This window comes from Meles meles, chromosome 19 (genome assembly GCF_922984935.1).
Source record: "Meles meles chromosome 19, mMelMel3.1 paternal haplotype, whole genome shotgun sequence".
Lineage (NCBI taxonomy): Eukaryota > Metazoa > Chordata > Mammalia > Carnivora > Mustelidae > Meles > Meles meles.
In genome coordinates, this window is record NC_060084.1 from 33,515,287 (window position 1) to 33,539,722 (window position 24,436).

Below are 24,436 nucleotides of genomic sequence, written 5' to 3' on the forward strand. Positions count from 1 at the left end.
GCTTATGGAGTCCACACAGGAAAGCCCTCTGGACTCCAGGAGAGCACCCATGGGGCCCTAGGACCTGGAGTGGGGCAGCGTCTCTCTTGTGTACTCCTTTCCCCTCTCTTTTGCTGTCTCTGCTGATGCCCGGGGAAGCTTGCAACCCGACTCCATGGGAGCACCTGGGCGCTGAGAAGTGAGACTCCCACAGCAGCTCCCCACCCCGTGAGGGTCTGGAAACACCCAGCCGTCCCTTGAAGGGGTGGCATTCAGCTCCCCACAGTCCCACATGGGCAGGGGTGGGGTGGTGCATAAGACGTGAGGTGTGTGTCCCCCCCCAACCAGCCCTTCACCCCTTGCCCCTCCTGATGTCCCTCTGGGGACCCTGGGTCTCCATTTATCACTTCTAAGCCTGCTTTTCTGAGACAGCCTTTCCACAGCGTCTTCTTCTGGTGGGAAGACGACCCGCAGTTTTTCCGGCGTTGGTTCTAACTCGGGTCAAGGACAGATGCTACAATTGCACTATGGTCCATGCAGTTCAGCCTTGTTTTCTGATGGCTACTGTCTAAAAGGGATGCCCCAGGTCTGAAGGCCTAGGCCTGGCATACCAGAGGATGTCGTCTGGGGGCCTGAGGGCCCAGCAGCAGAGGGAGCCCGCGGCGACCTAGAGGGCCACGCTGGGGTTTTGGTTGAACACCTTTTTTGCATCTATCTCTCCTTCGATCATGTGGGGGTGGATGTCCACGTTCATGCCCGCATCCTTGCAGAGCTTCAGCAAGGTCCGAATGTTGTTCTTGGACAGCCTCAGGTATCTGCGCAAGACAGGGCCAGAGGGGTGAGCGGAGTGCGGAGTCACCGTCGCTTTGAACTTTACTGAAAAAAGCTCAGATTTAAGCACCGTGGGAGCTCTCACGGGAGCCGGCTCTGCAGACATTTCTGGAGCTGACAGAGATTCTATGGAAGAGTGGGACACCCCATAGAATTGGTGGGAATTTTTACTGGTAGAGCTCTTTTGGAAATTAATTTGGCAACAAATGTGCCCGGCACCGTCCCCGTCCCCACAAGTCCCTCCACCCCCTCAAACGTTCCTTCATTATCGTTGACTCCGGAACTCCACTCAGGCCTTAATTAATCCCAAGAGAAGTCAATGGAATGAAAAGGTGTATAAATGAAAGCGTTCATTTCGGGGTCATCAACAATAGGAAAAGAGGAGATTCCATCAACTGGGGAGTGGTTAAGCAAATAATGGAATATCCATCTCAAGGACGCTTCTGCCAGCTTTGACACGGCACTGGGCAGAAGCAGGTGTCCTACGAAGGTGACACGTGACGCCATGTGCGGAGGAATGCAACTGTCAGAGCGCTTATCACTAACAGGTCTGTGTCACCTCAGGGATGCTGAGGCCGGGGCGAGAATACAGAACAGTGGCAATAAAAGCTGAGTAAGGCTGTAGGAAAAGGGAGTATTTTCTTTTTAATAATGCTCAAACAATTAAAAAAACAGGCCAGTGATTTAAAATCTTAGCTAAAACCCCACAATTCTGACTTACACTGGAGAGTGGAACTGATCTCTTCAACACTGTGTGGTCTAGAGAGTGTATCTCCCATCATTTCCTCCGAGCTCCTTATTCTACCAGCGGCTTTGACCTTGTTCCCTGCTTTAAGTCTAAGGGGGTGGGTCCCTTACTCAGGCCACCTGCTGGTCGGTTGCTTTGTTACAGACGATGGGGGAGGAGCCGCGTACTGAAATAAGCTGGGTTTTTTACCCATAGGGAATGGTCTCCCTGTCCTTCAAGATCTGCCTGTTGCTTACCTTTTTTTTTTTTTTTTGTTAAGATTTTATTTATTTATTTGACAGAGAGAGAACACAAGTAGGCAGAGTGGCAGGCAGTAGACAGAGGCAGAGGGAGAATCCGGCTCTCTGCTGAGCAGGGAGCCTGATGCAGGGCTTGATTCCTGGGATCATGACCTGAGCCAAAGTCAGTGGCTTAACTAACTGAACCACCCACGTGCCCCTTACCTGTTTTTACAGCCATCTGACACCCCACTCCAGCCTCGTGTCTGGACTGCCTTTCTCTGACAGCACCAGGCAGGGTCTGCTCCTTCCCCTTCTGCCCAGCCTGGTCCCGGAGAGTCTCACACACATGCACACATCAGCACTCACGAAGATCCCATTCTGGACAATTTCATCTTTTCCTTGGAAGTTTTTCTAATGGCTCGTTGGATGCCATCTCTCCAAATATTCTCTCCCCGTCCTTGGAGGGTAGGGGCCCTGTTCAAACTTCTCATGCCTACCATGAAGCCCAGCTAGGCTGTCTGCTGGCCAGAGTCACGAGCATCACTCTGTCAAACTGAAAGCCATCGTCAAAGTCATCCATCCACGGAAAGGTCAAACAAGAAGCCCCCTTTGGCTGGGGGGTGGGGGGCTGCCATTCACCCATCCATCTCTCAGCCAGTCAGTGAGCAGAGCAGACTAGATAAGTGGGATCGTGGGACACCAGGCATCTGAGGCCATCTGACACCTGCAGAGGAGCTCACTGCTGCTCTGTCTACAAGGACACCCCAAATAGTCTGTTGTCTGTTTCCTCCTCTACTGAAGTTTCTGAGCCTTGTCCTTCACCTCTTTACAGTAAAGGTCAGCACCGGGTTTGGGAGGGGTCCTTGAATTTGGGGATGGAAATCGGCAGGTGTTGATAAAGAAGACAGAGAACACGTGAGAAGGAAGACCTCTGGTAGGGGCAGTAATTACGAAGCGGCTTCACACTCTGTTCATAGTGCCTCCGGGAGTTTAAACCCCCACACGCACAGCAGATGGCCACCTGGGATGGTGGCGAGGACCACAGGCAACTCCACGCCGCGGTGTGAAGGCTCTTAGGGGGATTTCCTGTTAAAAAATAGGCGACAGGCAACGCATTCTTTCTTCTTGGATTATAGTCATGTCGTGAAACGCATGGAAATATTGGAAGGGTGGTGCCACGTCCAAACACGCGGTACTCAAATGTTGTGCCCATCCCAGAGCTCGTCCACTAGCGGGTGAGACTGCCGGCAAGCCCAGTGGCTTCAGCCCCGGAACGGCCCTTCAGGACACAAAGACACAGCCCAGTCCTGCCATCGCTGCTGCCCTTCCCTGGCCCAGGCTCAGCCCAGGTGTCTGCTGCAGAAGGAGATGACCAAAGCCTATCCCGGGCACACAGCCCGCCCCCCACCCCCGTCCCACCCCGACCCCTCCATCCCCTCCCCCCTCCACCCCGCCCACCAGGGCCACTCACCGGCAGCTCAGCACCTCCTCTGGCTTCAGCATCCTCACCAGTTCCACCTTGGGCTCGGTGCCCTTCTCCATGAGGCTCTTCATCTTGCGCTCGTAGGAGATCTCGGTGGACCTGCTTAGCATCCAGTCCCTCAGGAGGGTCGACCTCCGACGGAAGACCGGCGATTCCTGCAGCAGGGGGTCCAGGATACTCTGGCGGTGGTACGGCAGGGACCGCTGAATGGACTCCAGGGCGATTGCATCCTTGATGTCGAGGTCTGCAATTGGACAGACGGCAGCAGGGAGTTAGATCTGCTGGAAGGGAGAGACAGGACAGGCAGGAAGTGGGGGAGCCTTGCCAGACAGACAGGTAGGAGGTCTCTTCAAGGCTTTGCAGGCTCTTCTCCGCATGGGCTTAATTCTCGCTCATCTTGACTTCCCTCCTTTCTCGCTGCCTCCTTGGCCCTCTCCCTTTCCCTCCTGTCTTCACCCCCTTCTCTCCATCTTCTCTTCTCTCCTTCCTCACCTGAAGGGAACCTCTGCTTGGAGGAGGTAGGGGAAGCTAGCAAAGGTCAACAGTGAGATGGTTTTTTGTTTGTTTGGTTGGTTGAGATGAAGTTTCTAAAGGAAAAACAATTTATTGGATTAAAGGGGAGAAAAGTATTGCCGGCAGGATGAATGGCATGTGCAGGTACAAGGGGCAGCATGTCTAGGCATGAGGAATGGCCTGTACAGGTGTGAGGAACAGCATGTCCAGGCAGGAGGAACAGAATGTCCAGGCATGAGGAATAGCATATGCAAGCAGGAGGAACAGCATGTGTAAAGGAGGAACAGCAGGTACAGACAGGAGGAACAGCATGTGCAGACAGGAGGAACAGCATATGCAGCAGGAGGAACAGCATGTGCAGGCAGGAGGAACAGCATGTGTGGGTGTAAGGAACAGAATATGCAGCAGGAGGAACAGCATGTGTGGGTGTGAGGAACAGTATATGTAGGTAGGAGGAACAGCATGTGTGGGTGTGAGGAACGGCATGTGCAGCAGCAGGAACAGCATGAGAAGGCAGAAGGAACAACATGTACAGGTAGGAGGAACAGCATGCACAAAGACACAAATATATGAAATGAAATGGTGAGTGTCCGATGTTATCCAAATATGGAGTTTGTACTGAATTAAATACTGTGAGGGCTAGTGCTTGGAGAACTTAATTTTTTCTTCTTGCTAAATGTACCACTAAGTATTTTATAGATTTTTACTGATGAGAATGGTATGTTTTCTACCCATTTCCATTTCTGGAAATGAGACTAGTATAAAAAAAGACTATTATGTTACAATGTATTTTTTCTAGTTAGAATTTCTTGAGTTTTATAGATACATAATCATAGCAGAAAAATGAAAATATCTTCCTCCTAACATTTAGAAAAATTATGTACTCTTCTTGACATATTGCATTTGACAGACTTTCTAACACAATGTCAATAATGATGATAGCAGTCATGCCTCATTTTCTTCCTGATTTTAATTAAAATAATAAGCATTTCCAAAAAAATAATAAGCATTTCATAATTTAGAATGATACTTGCCATTATTTTGGTATGTTTTATAATATTAGGAGCTTAGTTCTTAGTTTACATCAAGTTTTTATTAGTAATAATTGCTTGATTCTACCTTTTGCTTTTCTGTCATTTACTGACATGCTCATATGGTTTTTCCTTTACTTTATTGATGGAATAAATTATGTTCTTAGATGTTCTGATAGTGATAACCTAATCATTCCTAACCTGCTGTAAGATATCTTATTTGTCATTAAATCCTCCCCCTGAAACTAATACTACACTATGTATGAACTAACTTGAGTTTAAATAAAATCTCAAAAGAAAGTAAATAAATAAATAAATAAATAAATTTCATCCTCTCAAAAAAAGGAAAAAAAGAAACCCCATTTTCTCATGGGATGTTATTAATTTCATATATAGATATATCTTCATATATTTGGTTTATTTGCTAAAAGTTTTAATATATTCTTTTGCATCTATATTACTTCCTTGCAAATATTTTAATATTGTGGTTCTGGTGCCTTGTTGGATTAATACAGAAGTGTCTGTGTTTTATAGGTCTGGAATAGTTGTAGTGACATTGGGATTATTCATTCTTGAAAAGGTAGATAGAACCTGGTTTGAAGCCTTTTGACCTGGTGACTTGTTCAGTGGGAAAATGTCAACTGCTTTCAATTTTTACTTCAGAAATTGCTCTCTTCAAGTTTATGATGTCAATTTTAATAATTTATTGGATGAGAGGAAATGATCTATTTCTTCTAGGTTTTCAAATACATCAGAGAGAGGTGCTTCTAGTATTCTATAATAGCTCAGTTAATGTATTTCTCATCTTTGCTTATGTATTCTTTCTCATACCAAATCTTGTACATTTTTGCTCTTTTTAAACGATTTTATTTATTTATTTATTTAAGCACGAATGAGGGGAGGGGCAAGGTGGAGGGAGAGGGAGAGAATCTCAAGTAGACTCTGCTGAGCACGGAGCCTGATGCAGGGCTTGGTCTTGTGACCCTGAGATCATGACTCATGCTGAAATCAAGAGTCAGATGCTTAACTGACTGAGCCAGCCAGGGGCCTCTTTACTTTTCTTCTTAACAATGGTCATGAGGAGTTCATACTATTCATGACTTGCTTTTTTAAAAAGCTAGCTTTGGATTTAGGATGTAGCCTTTTAACTAGTTTTTATCTTGCGTTTCATTAATCTCAGCTGGAATTTAATGTATGAAAGCTCTCTTTTTCATATCAATTATTTCTCTTAAAGTATTATAAATAATAAATTGTTAAAAGTATTCATTTTTTCCTTTTTTTGCATTATAAAGACAAGAATTATTAATTTTAGTTGTTACTATAAATTTTCTTCTGAGGATAGATTTTTCTTTTGTTCCCATAGGTAAGAAACAGGCTTATTTTCCATGAGGTTTTTTTTTTCCTCTCTGATATAGGATATTTTAGGACTGCATTTCTTAATTTCTAACTGTTAAGTTGGGAATATCTTTTAATTTAAATTTTATTTCTAATTATTTCTTTAGGATAATGTAGGTTGCCCTAAAATCTTAACTTTTTTGGAGTTAATGTTTTCTCAGCAGTGAATAAGTAAATGAGATTTGTGGATATTCTTTAGCCACATAAAAATGCATTCTTTATTCAAATTTAAAATTATGTCTCTCTGATTCTCAAGGAGGTATACTAAAACCTCCCACTATAACTGTATTTTATTAGGTTCTTTTTGCAGTCCTCAATAATATCTATTTAGCTACTATATTTTCGGTATTTGCAGGCTTATGATTATTTATTCTCTTTAACATTTAAAAATATCCCTCTTTTACTCTACATGTTTCCTTTAGCCTTAATTCCACCTTGTCTGCTGCATTTCATGCTTCCTCTTGGTCTGTCCTTTTGTTTTCAATGTTTCTATGTTGAACCTGATTTTTTTCTAATGACTAACATTTTTTTTTTATTAACATGTAATGTATTATTTGCCCCAGGGGTACAGGTCTGTGAATCATCAGGCTTACACACTTCATAGCACTCACCATATCACATACCCTCCCCAATGTCCATAATCCAACCACCCTCTCCATACCCCCCTACCCACAGAAAACCTCAGTTGTGGTTTTGTGAGATTGAGAGTCTCTTATGGTTTGTCTCCCTCCTGATCCCATCTTGTTTCATTTATTCTTTTCCTACCCCACAAGCCCCCAACTTTGCCTATCAAATTCCTCATATCAGGGAGATCATATGATAATTGTCTTTCTCTGATCGACTTATTTTGCTCAGCATGATACCCTCTAGTTCCATTCACGTTGTTGCAAATGGCAAGCTTTCACTTCTTTTGATGGCTGCATAGTATTCCATTGTATGTATATCTATATAGATGTAAGACATCTTCTTTATCCATTCATCTGTTGATGGACATTTAGGTTCTTTCAATAGTTTGACTACTGTGGACATTGCTGCTCTAAACATTTGGGTGCATATGCCCCTTCGGATCACTACATTTGTATCTTTAGGGTAAATACACAGTAGTATGATTTGTGGATCATAGGGTAGCTCTATTTTCAACTTTTTGAGGAAACTCCATGCTGTTTTCCAGAGTGGCTGCACCAGCTTGCATTCCCACCAACAGTGTAGGAGGGTTCCCCTTTCTCTGCATCCTCGCCAGCATCTGTAGTTTCCTGACTTGTTAATTTTAGCCATTCTGACTGGTGTGAGGTGGTATTTCATTATGGTTTTGATTTGTATTTCCCTGATGCTGAGTGATGTGGAGCACTTTTTCATGTGACTCTTGGCCATCTGGATGCTTTCTTTGCAGAAATGTCTGTTCATGTCCTCTGCCCATTTCTTGATTGGATTGATTGTTCTTTGGGTGTTGAGTTTGATAAGTTCTTCATAGATTTTGGATATTAGCCCTTTATCTGATATGTCATTTGCAAATATCTTCTCCCAGTCTGTCAGTGGTCGTTTGGTTTTGTTGACTGTTTCCTTTGCTGTGAAAAAGCTTTTGATCTTGGTGAAGTCCCAATAGTTCATTTTTGCCCTTGCTTCCCTTGCCTTTGGCGATGTTTCTAGGAAGAAGTTGCTGTGGCTGAGATCCAAGAGGCTGCTGCCTGTGTTTCCCTCAAGGATTTTTTTATTTTTTATTTTTTTAAAAGATTTTTATTTATTTATTTATTTGTCAGAGGGAGAGAGAGAGAGAGAGAGCGAGAGAGAGAGAGCACAGGTAGACAGAGTGGCAGGCAGAGGCAGAGGGAGAAGCAGGCTCCTGCTGAGCAAGGAGCCTGATGTGGGACTCGATCCCAGGACGCTGAGATCATGACCTGAGCTGAAGGCAGCTGCTTAACCAACTGAGCCACCCAGGCATCCCTCCCTCAACGATTTTGATGGGTTCCTTTCTCACATTAAGGTCTTTCATCCATTTTGAGTCTATTTTTGTGTGTGGTGTAAGGAAATGGTCCAGTTTCATTTTTCTGCATGTGGCTGTTCAATTTTCCCAACACCATTTGTCGAAGAGACTGTCTTTTTTTCCATTGGACATTCTTTCCTGCTCTGTCAAAGGTTAGTTGACCATAGAGTTGAAAGTCTATTTCTGGGCTCTCCATTCTGTTCCATTGATCTATGTGTCTGTTTTTGTGCCAGTACCACACTGTCTTGATGATGACAGCTTTGTAATAGAGCTTGAAGTCTGGAATTGTGATGATACCAATTTTGGCTTTCTTTTTCAACATTCCTCTGTCTTTTTTTTTTTTAAGATTTTTATTTATTTATTTATTTGACAGACAGAGATCACAGTAGGCAGAGAGGCAGGCAGAGAGAGAGGACGAAGCAGGCTCCCTGCTGAGCAGAGAGTCCAATGCGGGGCTTGATCCCAGGGCCCTGAGATCATGACCTGAGCTGAAGGCAGAGGCTTTAACCCACTGAGCCACCCAGGAGCCCCTCAACATTCCTCTGTCTATTCGAGGTCTTTTCTGGACCCATATAAATTTTAGGATTATTTGTTCCATTTCTTTGAAAAAAATGGATGGTATTTTGATAGGGATTGCATTAAACATGTAGATTGCTTTAGGTAGCATAGACATTTTTACAATATTTGTTCTTCCAATCCATGAGCATGGAACATTTTTCCATTTCTTTGTGTTTTCCTCAGTTTCTTTCATGAGTACTTTATACTTTTCTGAGTACAGATTCTTTGCCTCTTTAGTTAGGTTTATTCCTAGTTATCTTATGGTTTGGGGTGCAAATGTAAATGGGATCAACTCCTTAATCTCTTTCTTCTGTTTTGTTGTTGGTGTATAGAACTACAACAGACTTCTGTGCATTGATTTTATGTCCTGACACTTTACTGAATTCCTGTACAAGTTCTAGCAGATTTGGAGTGGAGTCTTTTAGGTTTTCCACATAATTTTCCACATTAATTTCTTTTTGTTGTCTGATGGCTGAAGCTAGGATTTCTAGTACTATGTTGAATAGTAGTGGTGATAATGCTCATCCCTGCTGTGTTCCTAACCTTAGAGGAAAAGCTCTCAGTTTTTCCTCATTGAGAATGATATTTGCTGTGGATTTTTCATAGATGGTTTTGATGATATTGAGGTATGTACCATCTATCCCTACACTGGGAAGAGTTTTGATCAAGAAAGGATGCTGTACTTTGTCAAATGCTTTTTCAGCATCTTTTGATGCTGAATGTATCATATGGTTCTTGATCTTTCTTTTATTAATGTATTGTATCACATTGATTGGTTTGTGGATGTTGAACCAACCTTGCAGCCCTGGAATAAATCCCAGTTGGTCATAGTGAATAATCTTTTTAATGTTCTTTTGGATCCTATTGGCTAGTATTTTTGGTAAGAATTTTCACATCTGTGTTCATCAAGGATATTGGTCTGTAATTCTCTTTTTTGATGGGGTCTTTGTCTGGTTTTGGGATCAAGGTAATGCTGACCTCATAAAATGAGTTTGGAAGTTTCCCTTCCATTTCTAGTTTTTGGAACGGTTTCAGGAGAATAGGTGTTAATTCTTCTTTTAATGTTTGGTAGAATTCCCTTGGGAAGCTGTCTGGCCCTGGGTTCTTGTTTGTTGGGAGATTTTTGATGACTGCTTCAATCTCCTTACTGGTTATGAGTCTGTTCATGTTTTCTATTTCTTCCTGGTTCAGTTTTGGTAGTTTAAATGTCTCTAGGAATGCATCCATTTCTTCCAGATTGTCAAATTTGCTGGCGTATAGTTGCTCATAATATGCTCTTATAATTGTTTGTATTTCTTTGGTGTTGGTTGTGATCTCTCCTCTTTCATTCATGATTTTATTTATTTGGGTCCTTTCTCTTTTCTTTTTGATAAGTGTGGTCAGGGGTTTATCAATCTTATTAATTCTTTCAAAGAACCAGCTCCTAGTTTTGTTGATTTGTTCTATTATTCTTTTGTTTCTATTTCATTGATTTCTTCTCTGATCTTTATTATTTCTCTTCTCCTGCTGGGTTTAGGCTTTCTTTGGTGTTCTTTCTCCAGCTCCTTTAGGTGTAGGGTTAGATTGTGTACCTGAGAACTTTCTTGTTTCTTGAGAAAGGATTGTATTGCTATATACTTTCCTCTGCTTTTGGAAAGGACTCTTTTTGCTGTGTCCCACAGATTTTGAAGTGTTGTGTTTTCATTATCATTTGTTTCCATGAATTTTTCCAATTCTTCTTTAATTTTCTGGTTGACCCATTCATTCTTAGTAGGATGCTCTTTAGCCTCCATGTATTTGGGTTCTTTCCAGCTTTCCTCTTGTGACTGAGCTCTGGCTTCAGAGCATTGTGGTCTGAAAATATGCAGGGAATGATCCCAATCTTTTGGTACCAGTTGAGACATGATTTATGACCCAGGATGTGATATATTCTGGAGAATGTTCCATGTGCACTAGGGAAGAATGTGTATTCTGTTGCTTTGGGATGGAATGTTCTGAATGTATCTGTGATGTCCATCTTGTCCAATGTGTCATTTAAGGCCTTTATTTCCTTGTTGATCTTTTGCTTGGATGATCTGTCCATTTCAGTGATAGGGGTGTTAAAGTCCCCTACTATTATTGTATTGTTAATGTGTTTCTATTAATTGGTTTATATAGTTGGCTGTTCCCATGTTAGGGGCATAGATATTTAAAATTGTTAGATCTTCATGTTGTACAGACCCTTTGATATGATATAGTGTCCTTCCTCATCTCTTATTATAGTCTTTGGTTTAAAATATAATTGATCTGATATAAGGATTGCCATCCCAGCTTTCTTTTGATGTCAATTAGCATGGCAAATTGTTTTCCAATCCCTCACTTTACATCTGGAGGTGACTTTGGGTCTAAAATGAGTTTCTTGTAGACAGCAGATTGATGGGTTTTGTTTTTTTATCCATTATGATACCCTGTGTCTTTTGATTGGGGCATTTAGCCCATTTACATTCAGGGTAACTACTGAAAGATATGAATTTTGTGCCATTGTATTGCCTGTAAGGTGACTGTTACTGTATATTGTCTCTGTTCCTTTCTGGTCTACTACTTTTAGGCTCTCTCTTTGCTTAGAGGACCCCTTTCAATATTTCCTATAGGTCTGGTTTGGTGTTTGCAAATTCTTTCAGTTTTTGTTTGTCCTGGAAGCTTTTTATCTCTCCTTCCATTTTCTTTCTTTCTTTTTTTTTTTTTTTAAGATTTTATATATTTGACAGAGCTCACAAGTAGGCAGAGAGGCAGGCAGAGAGAGAGGGGGAAGCAGACTCCCTGCTGAGCAGAAAGCCCGATGCGGGGCTCAATCCCGGGATTCTAGGATCATGACCTGAGCTGAAGGCAGAGGCTTTAACCCACTGAGCCACACACGTGCCCCTCTCCTTCTATTTTCAATGATAGCCTAGCTGAATATGGTATTCTTGGCTGCATGTTTTTCTCATTTAGGGCTGTGAATATATCATGCCAGTTCTTTCTGGCCTACCAGGTCTCTGTGGATAAGTCTGCTGCTAATCTAATATTTTTACCATTGTATGTTAGAGACTTCTTGTCCAGAGCTGCTTTCAGCATTTTCTCTTTGTCACTAAGACTTGTAAGTTTTACTATTAAACGACAGGGTGTGGACCTATTTTTATTGATTTTGAGGGGGGTTCTCTGTGCCTCTTGGATTTTGATGCTTGCTCTCTTTGCCATATTAGGGAAATTCTCTACTGTAATTCGCTCCAATATACCTTCTGCCCCCTTCTCTCTCTCTTCTTCTTCTGGAACCCCAATTATTCTAATATTGTTTCATCTTATAGTATCTCTTATCTCTTGAATTCTCCCTTCATGGTCTAGGAGTTATTTTTCTCTCTTTTGCTCAGCTTCTTTATTCTCCATCATTTGGTCTTCTATATCACTAGTTTTCTCTTCTGCCTCATTTATCCTAGCAGTAAGAGCCTCTGTTTTTTTATTGCATCTCATTAATAGCTTTCTTGATTTCAGCTTGGTTAGATTTTTAGTTCTTTTATTTCTCCAGAAAGGGCTTTTATTTCTCCAGGCAGAATTTCTCTAATATCTTCCATGCCTTTTTCACGCCCAGCTAGCACCTTAAGAATCGTCATTCTGAACTCTAGATCTGACATATTATTAATGGCTGTATTGATTAGGTCCCTAGCCTTTGGTACTGCCTTTTGGTTTTTTTTTTTTTTTTTGGTGAGTTTTTCCAGCCTTGTCATTTTATCCAGAGAAGAATATATGAATGAGGGAATAAAATATTAGAAGGGTGGCAAAGACCTGAGAAAAATGTATGCTAACCAAATCAGAAGAGATGCCAAATCAGGGGGAGAAGAATGGGGGTAAAATGAAATTTAAAAAAATTAATATATATATATATACATTAAACTGGTGAATAGAACAGAGCCACCCTCTTGATTTTAGGTGTATTTTGGTCTGTTAGAAGAAACTACCTCCCAAAATTTTAAAGAAAAAAAAAACATATATATACAAAAATAAGGGTAAACACAATGAAGGGATGGAATATGACTGTAAAGATGAAAATTTTAAAAAAATTCTAAAAAAGGAAGAGATAAGTTAGCTGGAAAGAGAAAGAAAAAGAAAGTGGAGAGAATTTGCTCAGGCTGGAGACTAGAACAAAACCCTGTACTAGATTTAGGGTATATTTTGATCTATTAGAAGAATATCCCAAAATTTTTTAGAGGAAAAAACCCTATATGTATACAAAAAATAAAGTTAGATACAATGAAGGATAAAAATGTGACTATAATAATGAAGTTTTAAAAAGATTTTTTTAAAGAAAGGTATTGTTAAGATAAACTAGTTAAAAAACATTAAAAGAGGGGCGCCTGGGTGACTCAGTGGGTTAAAGCCTCTGCCTTCGGCCCAGATCATGATCCCAGGGTCCTGGGATCGAGCCCCGCTTCAGGTTCTCTGCTTGGCAGGGAGCCTGCTTTCCCCCCTCTCTCTCTGCCTGCCTCTCTGCCTACTTGTGCTCTCTGTCAAATAAATAAATAAAATATTAAAAAAAAGTTAAAAGAGGAAAGAGGAAAAGTTAAAAAAATTAGAATAAGAAAATAAAATTTAAAAAGTTAACTTTGAAAGACTAAAGGATCATTGGAAAAAAAGTCATGAATTCTATGTGTTGCTTTCCCTTAGCTCTGGAGGTTCAGTGTTCTCCTTGATCAGTGAGCTTGGTCTTGGCTGGATCTCGCTGATCTTCTGGGGGAGGGGCCTATTGTAGTGATTCTCAAGTGTCTTTGCCGGAGGTGGAATTGCACCGCCCTTGCCAGGGGCCACGCTAAGTAATCTGCTCAGGTTCCCTCTCTGGAGCTTTTGTTCCCTGAATGCTTTCCATTGAGCTCTGGAAGATGGGAATGAAAATGGCAGCTTCCCAGTCTCCAGGCCAGAGGAGCTGAGAGCTTGGGGCCCCACTCCTCAGTTCACCCTCAGAGAAAAGTGCTCAATCCCTCCCATCTCCCTGGTCTCCAGCTGCGCTCCGAGCTCACCCAGCCTGTGACAAAGTATTTCTGTCTCTGGCACATAGGCCCGCTTGGAGTCTCCAAACCCAAGGTAGATTCCTGCCTCCAGAGGAAGAAGGTGAGTCTCCGCAGATCTGCCACTTGTGGGGTCCCTGCTCAAAGAGCAGTGGCCCGACTGTGTCACGGATCATAGTTTAAGGTAACCCCGAGCTGAGAGCTCACTCCACTGCTCCATCTCTGTAGCCAACTTCCCCGTTGTAATACCTGCGAGCTCTGCTACACTCAGACACCCCTGATCCTTTTGTGACCCTGCGGGACCTGAGACCACACTTTCCCTGTGTTGGCTCCACCCCCCACTTGGCCTCTGGAGCGATGTCCCTCAGTAGAGCAGACTTCTAAAAGTTTGGATTTTGTGCTCCGTTGCTTTGCTGGGAGCCGGCCCCTCCCCCCACTGTCTATCTTCCTGTCTCTTTGGATTCACTTCTCCATACGTCCTACCTTTCAGAAAGTGGTCAATTTTCTGTTTCTAGAATTGCTGCTCTTCTTCTCTTTGATCTCCTGTTGGGTTTGTGGGTGTTTGGAATGGTTTGATAACCATGTAGCTGAACTCCTGTGGCCTGATGTCATCTCAGTCTGCTACTCCTCCTCCATCTTGACTCTCCCCCCTTAAACCTGATTTTCAGTCTATCTAGATGCTGATTTTTAAACCAATTAGTTTAAACCAATTAGTTTAAACTAGTTTAACTAGTTTGGTGCCTCTGCTCTCACCTAGAGCACTTTTCCCCCTTTGTTAACTAAGGCATTCTTCCTGTAAGCCTGCAAGATTTCATCAATAAAGTTCAGGAATTTTCCTGGGATATGTCTGGGGGAATGAGTCTAGATCCCCCACAGGTATGCAAATAGAAGAACAGCATCCTGGGAAGACACTGTGATTTGCCCAAGGTCTCATATGAATTAGGGGCTGAATTGGGACTCTCTAGCCCCAGCCTGGGATTCTGAATTGACAGCAGGTCCCTGGCCAGGGGGCCTTAGGGTCCCTATTTATGCATAGTGGAAATTGGTGTTCTGTTCCAGAAGAATCATGAACTGTGTGTCCTCATTAACACAAATGGGAAATCCCTTGGAGAAAGAACCATAGCCTTTTTCTGAGATATCTGAGCACTGTCTGGGTCAAGGTAGGTCTCATGTAGGAAAGAAGAGTAGTCATATAAATGGTAATGATAATTAAACACGTGAACTTAGAGGTAGTGAGTGACTTAGGTGTCCAGCAGTGTTCAAGGACCTTTCCAGGGTGGGAGGTACTAGAGTCTCACAAGCATATCAAGCCCTTTTAACAAAATGAGGAAGCTGAGGACCGGAGAGATTAAGTCAAGTGCCCAAGACACCAGGGCTTAGTAGTGGGCGGGGGGGGGGGGGGGATCCAAGAAAATGTGAGCCTAGGTTGCTGGTACCCAGAAAAAGGCTATCATCTGGGCAAAAATGACACATATTCCTGAGTCTGTGGCTGAACAAGCAAGTTTGATTTCTAAAGGGCTGTGTTTGGGTCTCCCAGAGCTTAGTCTGCACTCATGGAGACAGAGGGTTATTATCGCCCTCCAGACCTCCACATTAAGGATGTCTTTCTGCACTGGCATCTACAGACAGCCCTGGGCATAGGTGCCCAGGGAGAGAAAGTCAAAATGCCCCTCTCTAGTCTAGCGGCTCAGACTCTGCCAAGATTTACTTTGGAAACATGCTCCAGTCGCTTTCCCAGGGTCTTTTACTGGCCCAAAGCTGGAGTGACCTTTTACAGATTCAGAACCAACTTGGTGGCCCCTCTGACGGGGCTGGGGGAGTGGTGAAAGAGGAAGGGGAAACAGAAAAGGCTGTCCTCTGGGAATTCAAGGGAGGAGTGGTGGTGGGCAGAGGGGAGTGGCCCATGGCGGACAGCGTGGTGGGGCAGAGGCTGATGGCAAGGTGGTGGTCAGTGGCAGGATGGACGTGGCATTTCAGCTGGTGAGAGGAGTGAATGGGGGCTTCTGTGAAAACGAGGAGAGGGGACAAACATGAAATAATCAGCTCTGAAAAGCACTATGGTCCGCATTGGGGCAGTCACTGCTATTTTCTATTGGCTTTGGGGCTCTGGAGCTGGAGACTGTGATCTGTCCCTCGGAGGGGGGGGGACACACCATGTTTCAGAGATTTTGATCCTGTGGCCACCACAACATTACAAATGTGGGCGAGTAGAAGCTGTTGTTTCTGTACAGACCCAGTGGTCACATTCATGTTGTGTCTGATGGTCATTCCACAGACACTTGCTCCCCAGATCACACAGAAATGTAACGTCAGGAGAGCAAAGAGCTCACTCTGCTGCTAGGGAAAGCAGGACAGCGATGATTCAGGATACTGAGTGGGGCTGGGGGGCCAGAACCAGAAGTCCTGCTCTAGAATACCCTTCCTCGACCCCTGTGTATCTGTACTTGGACTCCTGCCACAGCCCTTAACTGGCCCCATGCCCTTCCTAGGGGCTGCTTTGTCTGGAGCTTGACTCCAAAACCAGATCCTGCCCACTCATGGTTGGCCTCTTGCTGGTCTGCACAGGAAGCTCCTTTACCCCGCTCAGGCTCAGCCCTGACCCAGTTCCTGGAGGCCACACTTGGATGCCCTGGTGGTTCCTGGGAGCCTCTGAGCACCTGCTGCCCCCCAGTGGCCATTCATTGTATTACATCAGGTAGGAAAAAAGTCCCCTCTGAACAGGGTGCATTTGTCTTGGGGGGAAGCAGCCAATGCAGAGAACCGAAGAACTGTTCCATCTGCCCTGCTGGCATTTTTGTGCATTGTCATGAAAAGGATTATTTAATCAGCTGGTATGTGAGTTAGTCTTAGGGAAGGAACGGCCTTTGTTTAGGAAAGTATCTTGATAGATTCCTTTTGAGTGTGGACTAAGGGAAACAAAGGAAAGTGAGTGATCCTTCCAGGTAACAAGCCAGTGGGAACTGTGAGGTGAGGACAACAGAGGATGGAGGAGAGGGAAGGGGAAAGAGAGAGGAAGAAGCGGGAGCTAGGCAGGCCCAGGACCAGAGTGAGACCAGCCAAGGCGGGAGGGACAAAATTTAAGCAGGTGTTCACTCTCGGGCTCATGCAAGTGCACAGTCAGAACTGGAGAGTGAGCGCCTCCTTGAACCTGGGACCTGGGTGGTGGCTGGGCTCACTCTCCCACCAGTGCAGGGGTGAGCAATACAAGCTGGAGGGGACCCTCTGTAGGCAAATGCATTCAGGGACCATCTCCTGGTGGCAGGGGACAAAAGATTTGGGAGAATCCTTAAGGGAGTTTTGTAATTAACTTCCGTTTTGTTTTCTGTAGAATTCTGCCATGAAGTTCTTTTCCTTCGTTGCCCCAAACCTTCAGTGAAGTCTGTTTACACACAAAGGCTTCATGTGACAGGCTTGGGGGCAAATGAAGGAAACGAGCTGTGTTTTGTGTCTGTGTGCAGTGGCAGGGAGTAGGGAGCAACCACTGGAATCGAGATCTGCAGATGCTCAGGAGTTCAGCGGAACTTGGACTTCAGAGCCAGACTTGCACCGGGAATCACAGAAAATTTGGGAAAGATGTAGGGTCTCCCATAAGTCCCATGTCAATCAATCAATCTATCTATATCTGTATCCACATCTCTATCTATCTATAAACTTTTTATTTTGGAGTAATTTTAGATTTGCTGTAGGGTTGTCAAGATGGTATAGAGAGCTCCTGGGCACTGCTTGCTCAGTTTCCCTGAGTGGGGTAAGTTCCCTGAAGGGTAAGTTTCATCTTACACAAGCGGGACATATTTGTTAAAACTCAGAAATTAGTATGGGCACATAACAGCTTTTTTGGATTTCTCCAGTTTCCCCACTGAAGTGTTGTTCTAGGATTCAGTCCAGGATCCTGCACGGCATATAGAGCCAATCATATTTAAATCTGACAGGCAATTGAGCGCAGTCTGGTTTCAACGGCTCGGGTGTATTAAATGAGAAGGAGAGAAAGGACGTTTTGCTGGGCACAATGGGAGCACTTTGGTGCAGGAGAACTGGCAGCTCCTGCTGGAAAGCTTCTGCCCACTCCTCCTTTGGGCTAACTGGAATCCCTTCCATCTTTCTCCGACCACACACCTCCTTTCCAAGAAGCCAGGCACAATAAAAGCAACTGTTTTTCCAACACCACGGTCCGGCGCACCTGAGCATTTCAGCATTTTTTCCCCCTTAGAAATAGCTATTTGCCACCATTTATGGAGTACCTAGTCTGCATTGGGGTGCATGCTTTATATGCCTCCTTTCATGAAACTGGACTGGGAGGCAAGTCATGCTTTTGTCCCATTTTATAGATGTGAAAACCAAGCCCCAGAGATGGAGCGGCTGACTCACGCCTGTTCACACAACTCTGAGTTCGCTACAGAGTGGTGGAGCCAAGGTTCGAACCCTGGGCAGCCCTGGGAACTGGGGATGGGGCATGACCTAGCGTACCTCTTCTTGGGTGTAGCCACACCGGGCAGGTTTCGGGACAGCCGTGTGGTACCTCGTGTGCTACCTTGACGTTGTCACAGTACCTAATTAGACAACTTGGAGCTCAGGAGGTTGCCGTCACCGGCTTTAGGAACGGGGTGGGAGGGTGGGCGGGGGGCACACGCTGCTGCATCTGAGAAGAGATCCCCCGCCCCAGTGTGGGCGGTGCCTTGACATCCACCTGCTTGCCATCTGGGTCACACCCAGCTTGTGCTGAGAGCCCTGAAGAGTCACCTGGGGCTCCGCCAAGGTCCACAGCTGCCGGGCTGACGTGGGTGCTGCTGCTCTGGGAATGCTGTGAGCGTCCTGTCCCTCTGAGAGGTGGGCGATTAGGGAGGATGGCCTGGCACCCCAGGAATCAAGATGCTTCCCTTACCGGACTTCCTGGGGCCATCCCTGGTGTAGCTGCTGGGAATCATGCTAAGGCGTTTTCCCTTTGGGTCCACGCTGCCGTAGATCTTTCTGTGCGTGGCGGGGTCCCCGTCCTTCTTGATGCTTTGCCTTCGGGACTTGGAGGGGTGTGGGAAAGAAGTTAAACCAGGAGGAACAGGTCTCAGCATGGCCTCCTCCACCCCCAAAGTGAGTGATTTCAAGAGTTTGCTGGAAGGCAGGCAAAGGGGCCAAAGGAGAGGCAGCTCTAGGCCCTGGGGCCGGTGAGGGGGGCAGGGAGGGCAGGTTGGTGCCTGCTCACCCACTCCTCACTTTTGGTCCCACATGTCTCAGAGGGAGGCCACGGGGGGTCACGGAAGCCGCAACCCTCAGGGGACAGGGAGGCCCCGGGGGTTCTTATGGCGGGGAAGCGCCGGTTGAGAGGAGGAAGAAGGGAAGAAGGACCCTCTATCACAGGACCAGTCTCCATCAGGTGGGGCAGTGTGTGGCGTGAGGGCTGGAGGGGTGAAAGGGGCAGGTGATTCATTTTGGTGTTCGTGTGGGGCAGGGGTGGGTTTTAGAACCTTCAATTTTAAAAAATGCAACCAGGCTCGGTGCAGGAGCAGAGCGGGGACCCCTCTCAGCGTGGGAAGCCTATGTTACCTTCTTGGCAAACGCCACCTGGTGGTTCCCTTTCTGCGGTTTCAGGATGTTTAGGTCTTTCTTTCCTTCCTTCCCATTTGTTTTAGGGGCAGTTACCCCCTTGGGTTTCTGCTTGAAGACAAAGAGGATTGCCCTGTGATTGTCTGGTGGGCAGAGGCCACCCTCTGTCCCCACAGAGGGGCGGCACCCTCCCACCTCCAGATTTGGCCTCCATGGTGGCACTTCTGTCCCCACTCCCACAATTGTCCTTCTGCCTCCAGACACACCCTGGTGTAATGTCACACTGCTCCCGGGACAACCTTCCTAAACATCAGGTCTGACTGTCCCTCCCAACCTCAGAACCCACCCCTAGCTCCCCATTACCCTCTACACAAGGGCCCCTCTCCCCAGCCTGGTAGGGATTCCTTCTGGCCCCCAAACGGCCCGTGCAGCTGTGACTTCCCCGCGGAGGCCTCCAGTCTGAAACCACAGGAAGGCCGCCGTGTCTCAGAGTCCAGCCAGGACCCTCCCTCTGTCCCCAGAGCTCCCTCCTCTCCCAAGCCCTCCCCATCCTGTCTATCATCACAATTCATTCTGCCTCTCTCTTTTCTCGGGGCTCCTCAGGGCATCTGTGGACTTTCTTGTGCACCTGCCTGGCCTTCTACTCCTACCAGGCAGGCAGGGAAGATGCATTCATTAGGAGTTCCAGGGTCCAGCGGGGAGGGGTCCGCAGATGGACCTCCCGGCCCATCTATGAGGGTTGGGGGTGCCCACGCTCTTCAAGTAAAGCTGAATGGACTGGGTCTCCACTTGTGGTGGTTGTGGAGAAATGGCGGCTGGGACTGGTCTCCAGGTCAGACGCCTGGTGGGGATCCTGCTCCATTGCTTGGTGGCTGAGCAACCGGGGCTTGGTTTCCTCCTCCAGAGATGGAGGGAAGAGGAGGATCTGTCTCCTAGGGTTATTCTGAGAAATTAATGAATCCCTGTGCGGACGCCAGGAGAAGGGAGAGGAGGCCGCAGACAGCACCCCTCCAACTGTCTACATTAAAGCTCCCCCCCACAACCTGCGCTGTCTGAGACCTTCCCTGGAATCACAGGAGCTTCTTTCAAAATCCAGGTGCCTCTGGGAAGGATAATGATGCTTGAAGATTGCATTGTATTTTCTATTTTTTTAAAAGATTTTTAAAATTTACTTTTTTTGAGAGAGGGAGAGAGAGCACAAGACTGCAGGAGAAATGAGAGGGAGAAGCAGACCTCCTGCTGAGCCGGGAGTGGGATGCCCGGCTTGATCCCAGGACCCTGAGCCCAAGGCAGATGCTTAACTGACTCAACCACCCAGGTGCCCCTTCATTGTATTTTCCATTTAAAATGTGTTCCCTTTCTGAATCCAAAATTATTTCCCAGCAAATGCCACATTAAAGGTAAGGCTGTGAAAACATTATTAGAATATGATTTTCATGAGAAGAGATGCCTGTTAATCATAGAAGTGGATATAAATTTCTGTGAGTGATATTGAGTTCTGAGCGACCCAGCAGTTGAAATGGGGGCAGGAGGTAGCCTATCCATAAATCATTAGCACCTGAATGTAAAATATGTTTATCAGGATGTGATTTAGTAAGTTTGATGGAACAGGCACTCAGATCTTTCTGAATATAAATAAGTATAAATAAATAAGCATATACACCGAAGGGAGGTTTTGGAAAGACGCGGGGCACCACAGTGGTTGGAGCCGAGAAAGTGGAAGTGACTATGGGGAGTTGACCTGACAAAGCCCATGAGCTTGAGAACAGGCTAAGTCTGACTTGGAGTCCTGGCTTGGCACTTCATTAATTCGGTAAGCGCAGGCACATGTCTTCTCTGGCCCTCACTCAGCTTCTTTATTACCTCCAGTGAGCTGGGGCGGGTAAGAACTGTGTCTCCCTTGTAGCCCTGCAGGGGGCAGTTGGCAAGATAACGCACGTGTGATGCTGAGCTCAGGGCCTGGCACCCAGTAAATGCTGAATAAACGTTAGCACTGTCATTGGAAAGGCCATTTCCCACCCCTTTTTCTCTGGGGACTGGGGAATTCAAGATCAGGCGGCCTCTTCTACAGAGGAGACCACTTTCTAAGAACACGGCTTGATTTTCCAACACATGATGGGCCTGGGGGATTTCTGGGGAAGACTGATGCAAAACTCATTGCCACAGTTCCTGGAGAAAGAGGGAAGAGTAGTGCTATAGACTGAATGTCTGTGACCTCCCCCCACCCCAATTCCTATGGTGAAAGTCTAACTTGCCATGTGATGGCATTAGGAAGGGAGCATTCGGGAGGTGATTAGGTCATGAGGGTGGAACCCTCTAGAATGGGATTACTGACCTTATAAAAGCGACCACAGAGAGGTTTTCCCTCCCTTCCTGTGAGGACACAGGAAGGAGGTGGCCATCTGTGAAGAAGGAGTTGGGCGCTCATCAGACACCAAATCTGCCAGCACCTTGACCTTGGGCTTCCCAGCCTCTAAAACTGGGAGAAGTTAATTTCTGCTGTTCATAAGCCACCCAATCTATGGTATTCTATTATAGCAGCCCCAAAGGATTAAGACCTGTGGATGAGAACTAGTTGTGATACAGGGTAGAAAAGAGGTTTGTTAGTGGGGGTCCCAGTGGGATAGTGTCAGTGGAGACTGAATACCCTTTGCCCCTGGAGCCATCATCAGGATGACAGTGTTTGGGGACAATGGGGAGGACCCATTCTGCCACCACCGAGATCTTAGAAGCTACTATCCCTCAGCTCTTCTGGAACACTGACCAAAACAGCCTTAATGCTCCCCTCACCTTGATTAAACTCCTGATCTGTTCCTTCCTGTCTCTAGGCCCGTGACTGCTCTTTTCTCTTCCTTTAAAAACTGGCACTTCTAAGTTCTTTTTCTGCCCCTTTGAGATGTAAGTCTTTTCCTAGCCTCTCGCCAGCTTTATAATCCAGGAATGTTCTTCTCAAGGACTTGGAAGCCATCCCTTTGAAATGTAATCATCAGAGGACACCTGGATGGCTCAGTCGGTTAAGGGTTAAGCATCTGCCTTCCACTCAGGTCATGATCTTGAGGGTCCTTGGATTAAGCCTCATGCCGGGCTCTCTGCTCAGTGGGGAATCTGATTCTCCCTCTCCCTTTCCCCCTGTTTGTGCTCTTTCTCTCTCAAATAAGTAAAATCTTTTTAAAAAAGAAGAAATGTGGGGTGCCTGGGTGGCTCAGTCGGTTAAGCATCTGTCTTCAGCTTGGGTCATGATCTTGGGGTCCTGGGATTGAGCCCCATATTGGGCTCTCTGCTTAGCGGGGAATCTGATTCTCCCTCTCCCTCTGCAGCATCCCCTGCTTGTGCTCTCTCGCTCTCTCCCTCTTTCTCTCTCTGTCAAATAAATAAATAAAACCTTTAAAAAAAAAAGATGAAATGTAATCATCGGGAAAGAGAGCACCCCATCCTCCCAGTCTCTATGGGAAGGTAGGAGTGTAATTACTTGAGTGACAATTGGCCAACACAGCTGGCCTGACCACATGGACAACTTCCCCCCCATCTCCCCCCGGGATTTTTCTGCTAGTTCACTCCCTTGCTTAAAGCTCCTCCTGCCTTCTGTTTTCTGGGAGTCAAGTTCAACCTCTCCCCTATTGGAATATCCTTGAGTTCAGCTTCCTTGCAGCTTTGCTGGGACAGTCCGTACCTGGAGATTATATATTTGCTTTTTCTTCCCCTGCCTCCGCTCCAGCCACTCCAGCACCCGCGTGAGGTCGGACATCCGCCTCTCCTCTGCCGTCCTCCACGTGGACTTCCTCTCTGTGGGCATTGCATTCTTTAGGTGCTCTGATTTCTCCATCATTTAGGAGTCCTGGCTGTGTGCTGGGTTCAGGAAGGTGGCTCACTCTCACTTTGTCATTCCCTCTGTCTCTGGTAGCTGGCCTGGAGCTGGCCTGGCAGGGTTTGGCCTTTAGGAGGTGGATGGAAGAGGCAGAGGTAGGCTGGCAGCTGGGATGTTGGCCTCCCAAAAGTGGGAGGTCTGCAGGGTGATTGTGAGGTCACTGTCAGGCTGGCCTGCGGGGGGCAGAGTGGGGCCCAACATCGGCTTCCCCACACCGCCGCTGCCTCTCTGGAGTCCCTTGTTCGGACCCCACCATGACCTCCCTCGTGGCCTCTCCACCTCCACTTCCACAGAGCTCCTAAACAGAGATCACATATCTCCCTTTCTCAAGAAACTTCAGTGGCTCCCTGCAGCCTATAAAAAAATCTAAATTCCTTTAGTTTGGTATCCAGGCCTTCTACAATGTACTCTAATGAGAATGAAGGTTTTATAGCCTCAATAACTTTTATGTTCACGGAGCAGATAGTTATCAGATACCTATTGTGTACCAGGCATGGGCCTGGGGACACCATGCAAAATAACCTAGCCAGACCTCCTAAAACATATGGGCCAATGGGAAAGACAAAGCAGCAGTCAAATTAGTCTATGAATCCATTTCACTGCCTTCTGCTCTCTATTGTTTTGTATGGGAAGTCAGCTGTTAGTCTTATTGGCTCATGCCGTGATCCCAGGGTCCTGGGATTGAGTCCCACATTGGGCTCCCTGCTCAGTGGGGAGTCTGCTTCTCCCTCTGCCCCTCCCCTCTCCTCATGCCCCCCCTCAAAATAAATAAATAATATATTTTTAAAAAATGCTTACTATGGTGTGTCTGGGTGTGGATCTCTTTGTATTGGTTCTCCTTGAGACTTGTTGAACTTTTGGGTTATGTATTTAATGTTTTCCACCAGATTCTGGAAGGTCTTGGCTATTGTTTTTTCCATTCTTTTTCCTTTCTTTTTTGATTTTTGGCACCCTCATTACGCATCTATTGACATGCTTAATGTTGTCCCCCTGGACTCTATAGTTCTTTTTTTTTTAAATTTTATTTATTTATTTGACAGACAGAGATCACAAGTAGGCAGAGAGGCAGGCAGAGAGAGAGGAAGGGAAGCAGGCTCCCTGCTGAGCAGAGAGCCTGATGCAGGGCTTGATCCGAGGATGCTGGGATCACGACCTGAGCTGAAGGGAGAGGCTTTAACCCACTGAGCCACCCAGGCATCCCATCTTTTTTTTTTTTTTTTTTAAGATGTATTTTTTAAGTTAACTTGAGAGAGAGAGTGTGAGCATGAGTTGGAGGAGAGGCAGAGAGACAGAGTCTTCAAG

The 24,436-nt window shown here is 45.8% G+C and overlaps 1 protein-coding gene across 1 annotated transcript; it reads right to left on the reverse strand.

Annotated features, from left to right (window-relative positions):
- Positions 1 to 646: 646 nt before the first annotated feature.
- C19H16orf78 (chromosome 19 C16orf78 homolog) lies at positions 647 to 23,095 on the reverse strand. The gene is made up of 5 exons (XM_045987053.1): positions 22,940 to 23,095; positions 19,270 to 19,380; positions 18,614 to 18,746; positions 3,251 to 3,506; positions 647 to 794 (listed from the first exon to the last, which is right to left on the reverse strand). The coding sequence occupies exons 1-5, from the start codon at positions 23,093 to 23,095 to the stop codon at positions 647 to 649; spliced, it is 804 nt and encodes a 267-aa protein (XP_045843009.1).
- Between the last annotated feature and the right edge of the window lie 1,341 nt (positions 23,096 to 24,436).

Excerpts from the sequence above, each read along its gene's own strand:
- C19H16orf78 (XM_045987053.1), bottom strand. The coding sequence starts at position 23,095 with ATGATGGAGAAATCAGAGCACCTAAAGAATGCAATGCCCACAGAGAGG. Across the intron at positions 19,381-22,939 it reads AGCAAATATATAATCTCCAG|CAGAAACCCAAGGGGGTAAC; the intron begins GTACGGACTGTC and ends TTTGTCTTCAAG. Across the intron at positions 795-3,250 it reads GAGGAGGTGCTGAGCTGCCG|ATACCTGAGGCTGTCCAAGA; the intron begins GTGAGTGGCCCT and ends TGTCTTGCGCAG.